The sequence below is a fragment of the Lepidothrix coronata genome, unplaced genomic scaffold, assembly GCF_001604755.1.
Source record: "Lepidothrix coronata isolate B3197 unplaced genomic scaffold, Lepidothrix_coronata-1.0 Scaffold55, whole genome shotgun sequence".
In the NCBI taxonomy this organism is placed as follows: Eukaryota; Metazoa; Chordata; class Aves; order Passeriformes; family Pipridae; genus Lepidothrix; species Lepidothrix coronata.
The window spans coordinates 376,794-385,155 of NW_016690235.1; the positions used below are offsets into that span (position 1 = coordinate 376,794).

At 45.6% G+C, this 8,362-nt stretch overlaps 1 protein-coding gene across 1 annotated transcript in view; it reads left to right on the top strand.

The window, feature by feature from the left end:
• Nucleotides 1-7,105: 7,105 nt before the first annotated feature.
• The window catches only part of SLC46A2 (solute carrier family 46 member 2), a 6,677-nt gene continuing 5,420 nt past the window's right edge, over nt 7,106-8,362 (top strand). Inside the window, exon 1 of the mRNA XM_017816458.1 lies at nt 7,106-8,177. Within this exon, the coding sequence (XP_017671947.1) occupies nt 7,106-8,177 (1,072 nt within the window). The remainder of the gene's footprint in view (nt 8,178-8,362) is intronic.

An 8,362-nucleotide genomic window follows, 5' to 3' on the forward strand; every position in this document is an offset into this window, starting at 1 on the left:
CTGGCAGTCCTCCTTTCAAGAGCATCACCAGCATGCAGACCAAGTGCACTGTGCAAAGCCATGCTGAAATTGGCAAAGTGTCTGGGAGATGTCCCCACTGCCCACATGCAGCTAGCAGGAGGTATGAAACCATTGCCAAGAAACACAGAGGTTGTAGTGGGAAAAAGCAGTGCTGCTCTTGACCAGTATGACCAATTCAGCATCTGCACAATGGGGCACAAAAGCAAAGTCTTAGCTCAGGAAAGCTTTGAATACTCCAGAATGCTGAAATGAAGTGGCAAGGGAATAGCAAACACCAGTAACAGCAGCTGTCTTGCCACAGAGTTTAAAACGGTCATTTGTGTGTTTATTTATTTATTTATTTATTTATTTGTGCTTGTTAAACACTGAAGAAATGCAGCCTGGAAAAAAGTTAGCAGCAACAATATTGCTGGAAAGCTCCCTGGACTTTCTTGTTTCCCTGGTGTCTTTTACCTGATACCCCTCTTCAACTCCAAAATTTCCTGCAGATACAACAGGACCCTTCAGAGAAAAGAAGAGGCACAATATTTAAGTCCCTTAAATGTCTTTTTCAATGTCTTTTTATACATGTAGTGGAGTCCTAAGAACACATAAAATCTGCTAGGGCTGTTTGCTCACTAGCTCCCTGGGAGGGTGCTAGCTAAAATTCCCCAAAGTAGCATGCATTATCTACATGAGCTTTCTCCAGAGCCCGGAGCGTTCTCCTGGAGCACTCTGATGCAGAGCTGTGGGCCTTGGGAACCGCAGACCCATCTTCCCTGTGTGTTGAGTGGAGAAAACACCTCTGCACAGGGTTGCAGAGCCTCAGCAGCCCTTGCTGCTTTCCAGGTAGGGCTTCTCCAGCACTGGGGCTGCAGCTTGCCCAGCCAGGAACAACTCTACTCTCTTGTCTGAAGATTACACCATTGGTGCCATTTTCCACTAGTGTCCTGCAGCAAAGTGTGTGTGGACATGGTCCCCCATAGTCTCCCAGCTGCCCTCATGGAGGAGGTGCCTTTCCCTGCTGTCCCAGGGACTGCTTCACCCTGCCGGGTCAAAACAAGTGTCCCCACCCTCAAGGCTTCAAGCTGGATAATTAGCCAGGTGTGGCTACAGCAAACATTAAAAACAGGGTTATCCCTGTTATTTGCTGTGCCTTATGACATCGGGTTGCCCAGAAGTCCTCAGCTGGCGCTGGGTACTGTTTGCAGTGAGATAATGGTAGGCACTGCCATGCAACCTTGTATCCCAAAACCACCTTGGGACAGGTTCTGCACCCACCACCAGCTGTGCTGAGGGGCTCATGAGTGGTCCCTGGAGGACCTGCCTGGCCCTGATTCAGATGGTGTTCTGTAATCAAGGAAAGGTTTGAGAGCTTGTTATCAAGTTTTCTATGTTTTTAATTTCTGAGCTGCAGAGATTAAATAAACATCCCCTGCTGGAAGAGCTGCCATATGGAAAAAAGAGGGTGGTGAGGCTTATAAATGCCACTGGAGTGTGCCACAGCATCGGCAGCTTTTGGTTGTGTATGCCATTTCTTGGTTTTTGCCTTTTTTTTCTTTTTAAACAAATGACTGAATGTGTTTGACAGGACGGTCTGTATAAAATATCCTGGAAAATTTGAGCACACAAATGACTAAAACCATAGTTAATCTTTCTTGACAATTTTTGTGCTCAGGACCTAGCCCAGCAGAGTAAACAGAGAGAGGTGGTGAGGAGTGAGTTGCCATCTGCCTGCTCAGAATGTCCGTGATACATATCACTGAGGGCTTACAGCAGGTGATGCCTTTGTCACTTGCTCTACCTGCCCAAAAAACAAAAATTTAGCCAGGCAAGTTGAGATAACTTGAGATCTGTCAGGTGAAAATGTCTGGATTACCAGGCAAGGGTGTCTCCAGAAGATTTAAAAAAATGTTTCACCTTCCCTTCTCTCCTCAAAAAGCACTGTGCCTTACACAAAGCACCAAGCACACCCTGTATCTTTTAAGCATTTATGATGGTTTTGATTGTTTCCATCTCTCAGCCAGGAAAATGGGGTGGATTCAGCCCTTTTCACTGTCCTGATGTCCTCTGCCAGCTGCTGTTCTTACTTCTGTAGAGTCTCAGGCTTATGGAGTGATACTCTTTCTTTCTAACTGTACCTGGCTAGGGCTGACTTAACTAGCAAAGGCCCTACCAGACCACAGAAATAAGCACTTCTCTTTCCTTTGCTCTTCTTTTTTTCTTTCCACCCCTCACTCCTAAGGATAGTGACTTACTATTTCTTTTTCCTCCTTTATCCTGCCACATTAACCTTTCCAATATGCGCTGTGTATAGTCTTCCTCTAATTCATGTCCACACTTACCAGCCAGATCCTCTCCAGTCTTATAAATCCCAGGTCAAATTTACTCTTCTACAGAGCTTTTACTCTTAATGTCTTTTTGCAAACATTCTTATTTAAATGTGGTTTTCTAGGATTTTCAGTACCCATTCACCATAGTTATACACTTTTGCAATCAAAAACAAAAATGTGAGGTAGACCACCAAAATTATTTCTAAATAGCTTTGGAGAGCACTTGAGAAAGGGTGAGCAGTTTTTTGGGTTTGACCAGGTTTTTATAATTCATTCAGTAGTGAAATTTTAATAAACATCTTTTTGCTACAGTTATTTCATTTTTCCAGACTATCCACTTTTATACAACACAGGATTCCTTATGCTGTATTTCTAGGATAGTTTATTTCATCCCATTTGTCAAGGCCATTGCTGCCTACACACTCTTAAACTTTGCAATGCTTCTATGCCAAACACATAAATACCTTGATAACAATTTTTAAAAAAAATATGAATATTAATGAAAAGAGGGGATGTGCACAGAAAAAAAATTAATTTAGCACAAGGATTATCTGTGGCTTATCTAAGAACGACAGCAGGATTTGTTCTGTGGTCCAGCTGATCAGGCAGACACAGGTACTGCAAGAACCTTTTTTTCCTGCTTCCATAGAGAGGATTAATGTTAAGGCATACAGTTCTCTGTCAGGACTATTAATTGCCTAAATTCCTCAAGCTAAAGGAAAAAATTCAACTCAGCAATAAGCATCTGTCAAAGGATGGTGTGTTTTTTTCTCAAAGCAGTGGTGAAGTGGTGGGGACTGCTAGCCTCTTCCAAGGAGGGCTGGTAGACCTCCCTACCTCATGTGGGGTCACCACTCCTCACCATGCTTCACATCAGTGCACCCCAAGAGGTCTCTCCATGGAGCAAATCCATTCTCCAGCTTTTTTGTAGCCTGCACACTGCCCTGGACTTTGTTCATGCGGGGCAGTGGGTGAAGCCTCAAGGCATGGGGTAACAAGTCACCATGTGCTCCCACTGCCTGTGGCCTGGGCTTCCTTTTCCTCCCACGAGCAGCAGAGTAGAGCACGTCTCCACACATGATCCCAACATGTCTGATGGTGCTGTGACTCCCAAATGCCAGACTGCTGGCCCAGAGGTCAGGGTGTCTGAGGCACCTCAAGGTGTAGCTGTAAGGGCTTGGTCCTGTGTTTTATTACAGCTGGTGGACTTACCAGCTCTTGTGCTACAGACACTGGCACGAGCATCATGAGTTCCAAATAAGGCTACTGGGTGGCCTTTTACATCCAGACATCAGTTCCTACCATCAGTGGCTTTGGATCCAACCAGACAATAGCCCTGAACTAGGATGCCGTGTCCCTGTGGCGATGCAGCAGCTGCCAGCAGCTGCTCCCTCTGCACCATGCCCCCGGCTTTCCATCCAGCCTCCACTCTCCCTCCATCTCCCCGAGCTCTGTGAGCAGAACCGCATACCTTGTGAGGACACAGGTTGTATATAATTAAATGACAGCCACTGAGGAAGACAACCTCCCAAGCCACAGAGTGGTTTGGTGTTCCAATCTGTGGTCATTTATGATGCAGAAGTATTTTCCGAAGGAAAACAGGCCATTATTGAAATAGCTGTTTCTCCCCAGTGTTTTCAGCTCTCCATCCCTCTGGGGCTGTAATGAGACTGCAGCTCCATCCAGGCTCAGACCCAGGCACTTTCCAGTTCCTAGTCATGTTTCTCCACTTTGCTACTGCCACATAGCCACAGCGTGCATCGGGATGGTCTGCACATACCAAGCAGGAGGAGGAGGAGTTAAAGAGCTGATTTACCACCTTGGAGACAGGGACTGTAAATCACAGATCCTATTCGCAGGCTTAGGTGAGGCAGATGAAGAGGGCTTACTTGCCCACACTGGACTGCAGTCCTGGATGTCAAAAGGACCTTTTCAGACAAGGAGTGCTGAAGACCAAGTTCCAGAATGCTAGTACCTGCCAAGCCCAGGTTCCCCAGCACACTGAAATCCCCATAGCAACTCTGTTCAGAAAGACAACATGATGTAACAGCCATAAATGGTTTAAAAAAAAAAAAGAAGGAATACTGCATAGGAATGTATAACATCACCACAGGGACACATCAAACACCTCTATTTGGCCAGACTGACAAATATCAAAGAGTTGGTGAAACATGGTGCTGACCTGGTCTTTAGTGGGTCTCCAGAAAGGATGACTCTAGAGAAGAATGCCCTAAAACAAAACAATGTGCTCTTTTTCCGGCAGGCCACATCATTGTATTTTTGTTGTTAGGATAGTCTCTGCTTGTCAGGGGCCACTCTCTTAAACCTCCATGGCATTTATGCTGCACAAACATATTTTAAAGTAGATATAAATGTCCCTATAAATGTTAGTAATATGAGAACAGAGCCCTAAGGAAAATTACTAGATAACAGTCACTTTGAAAACTTTGTAGCATCAAATGAATATGGTATTCATGAAGTGTTTTGCAGTGGGAAAAATTTTGGAGTCTGGGTTAAACTCTTACTTTAGCACTTATTCTTTTGCAATTACTGACATAGAATTATATCCTTCCACAGGAACTAGTTCTAAAAAGTACATTTAATGTGAATGAATGCACAGAATATCCTGGAAATACAGATGTAAGTCATGAGATCATTTAGTACCACCCATTAGCTACCTAGGCCTGAATAAGCTGAATAAGCCAAGCAGTCTGTATATGCAACAAAGTGTGGAGGAAAAATATCCCTTATGTAGGAGTTGAGCAGATCTGCAGTCCCTCAAGTACAGTGCCTGTAACATACTTTTGCACTCCAAGATGTCCCAAATTGAAGTCTGAATGGCACAAGGAAATTTATCATTCTGGTGGAATGATGATCCTCATATCATTCTGGTGGAATTATGATCCTCATAATTCTGGTGGAAGACTCAGGACTCCCTGGGTGAAGCAAAATGTGGGAATTCCTCTGGTTGCATTTGTTGCTTAAACTGGTCATAGGCTGATGCTTTGGGGTCTTCAGTAAGGCTGTACAGAATTTCCATCCTCTGGAAATATGCCAAAGTTTGCAGAAAAATATTTGTCTCACTTCTGAATAAAAACTAAAGAAACTAGACACCTTTTGCAGCTAATATGGGGAAAAGAAAAAGGGCAACTGTTGGAACAACCCACAATATATTTTACAGCTGGCTAGGAGTCTTTTGGTCTGACAAAAAAAAATAGATTATCTGGTAAAGCTGAAATTGTCTAGCAGCAAATCATTTTAGCATACAATTCCCTACTCCTTTCCCTGTTATATCTTTGGACTTTTTTCCTTGAATTGAAATATAAGCCAAAAATTATTGCACAACCAAACAAGGAGTGAAAAAAAGAACCTCTTGACCGATTACATTGAGTAAATGTCACCTGAATCAATAGAGTGCAACAGATGGAGGTTTTACCATTGTTTTTTCAAATTAATCATTAATTTATTTTTTTAAAGTAATGACTATAAATCTTCCTAGAATAGATTGTTATTCTGCCAGTTATGATTCATTAAACCAGTACAGAATGAGATCATTATCATTTAAGTAAGCATTTTTGAGACTGCCAAATATCCTCCAAGTATTTCCTGCAGCTGGGACTGCAAGCATCTTCCTTGGAGCTGGCAGGCTGCTTGCACCATATCCTGCTCCAAGAGCTTCTCGTGCCTCTGGCTTGCAGCCCTGTCATGGCCACAGGGCCCCGCTTGAGTGGGTCATTTCACTTGCCCCTCAGGCAGCAGCAAAACTGGAAGCTGACTTCAAGATGCAAAGCTGACTGTGGAGTCAGCATCTGCAGAGAGGCACAACCATCACCCCAAGGAGCTGGGGCTGGAAAACTCTTCCCAGAGTAGGATTTTTCCCCATCCAAGCCTCCAGCTCAGCTGGCTGATTACTGGGACATAGCAGTCACTGATGCCTTTGGATAAACTGGGATTTGTCTCCTCCTCTTAGAAATTCCCACATTGTAAAGCCAAAGAACGCAGCAGGCAGAGTGCAGCCACAGGAGACAAGTTACCAAAAACAGGACTTTACTTTTTAATTTCTTTTTTGTGTAATTTCCTGACTGCATTATTGAAACAACAATGATATAAGAGGGATGATGCAGCTACAGGGAAAAAAGGTGCAGGCAAAAGCAAAAGAGCCAATGATGTATTTGTGTAGAAGAAAGGAAAAGGAGCAGTAAAGGGAATTCACAACTTACCTAACAAATAGGCACACAACCATTCCCTGCCCCCCCAGCCTATTTTAGTGTCCTCTGACACATGAAGGATGCCAAAAAGTGAAAAACAAACAAAACCTTAAAAAAAAACAACCCCAAAGAAACCCACAAACCACCACCCCAAATTACAGCAATTACTTGATCGGGGCATTTTCACTTCCTAATCTGTGAGAGAGAAATTCCCCCGGGTCATCTGACCTCTGTTGAAACTAAACCAGGAAGAGGAGCAGCAGCAGTCAGTGAGTGCAGGGTGTTCTCCAGCTGTACAAAAGCCTCTCCTGCGTGAGCCAGAGCTCAGAGCAGCACAGGGATGTGCATGTGTGCATATACATAGCAAGGCGAGGTGCAAATATCCTCCCAGCCAGATCATCTCTTGCACAACTCTCCAATCCTGTGCAGCCCGGCAGACCTTTTCTTTTTCCCTCTGCTGCTCATCTCCAAACATGCCTCTAGAACAGAGCTTCTGAAGAGCTGCTTCCCCCTCTGCATCTCCCTGAAAGCAGCTCTCTCCAAGAAGAGGCAGTGACCAGCAGCATGGTGGGAATGATGGCAATGAAGACATGGATTGAGCCGGTGGTTGCAAGCTCGCAAGTGGCCAGTGCCTTCTACGACACAGCTCTGCTGCTGGTGGTGAAAAACTACTACAACCAGACCAATGGCACTGCTCCTTCCCATGCACTAGAAGATGCTCAGCAGAAGGCTGTCTCCAATTTTTACATCATCTACAACCTTGTTCTGGGCTTGAGCCCGCTAGTGTCAGCCTACGGCTTGTCCAAGCTGGGGGACAGGATACATCGGAAGATCCCCATCTGCTTCCCTCTTCTTGGTTACTTGGGCTCCAAAACTCTCCTGCTCCTCCTGATCCTGCTGGGCTGGCCAATCGAGGTGATGTATGGGGCTGCTGCCCTCAACGGGCTGACGGGAGGCTTCACCACACTTTGGGCAGGCATCATGGCTCTGGGATCCCTGGGCTCCTCCGAGAGCAGGAGGTCTCTGCGGCTCATCATTATTGAACTGGTGTATGGCCTTGCTGGGTTTGTGGGAAGCATGGCATCTGGCTACCTCTTTGTTGGCTTCAATGACCGCTATCGAGAAGGCACTGTGCTGGTGTGCAGCAGCATTGCTTGCTATGCTTTCTGCCTTCTCTACAGTATTTTTATCCTGACAGTCCCCAAGCCAGGAGCCTCCTGCCCAGCCAAAGCTAAGAGTGCAGAAGAGGTGGGTAGCCAGCTACCAGCCCATACAGGAGCAGCAGCAGCAACAGGGAGTTCCCAACCTTCAGGGGGCAGCAGCTCCTCTCTAATATCCCCCTCAAAACTCATCATCATCCTGCTTTTTATGGCAGCAATCCTCTATGACCTTGCCGTAGTTGGTGCAATGAACATACTCCCACTGTTCTTGCTCAGGGAGCCTTTAAGTTGGAATGCTGTGGAGATTGGCCATGGCAATGCTGCTGGGTACGTGATCTTCATCACCAGCTTCCTAGGGGTACTTGTATTCTCCAGATGCCTCAGGGACATTACCATGATCATGATTGGAGTAGTATCGTTCAGTGCTGGCATCCTCATCATGGCCTTCGTGCAGTGGACGTTCCTGTTCTACATTGGTGAGTCAAACAGCCACTCACGTGAGCAAATGCACCCCAAGAAAGGGGTGTTCCAGCACCACTGGAAGGGCTTTTTGCTCTGCTTTATCACAGCTTTCCCTGGTGGTCTAGTGGTTAAGGTGCAGCACTTTCACCGCTGCGACCTGGGTTCAATTCCAGCCCCCCGGGCAGATGGAGCTCGTCAG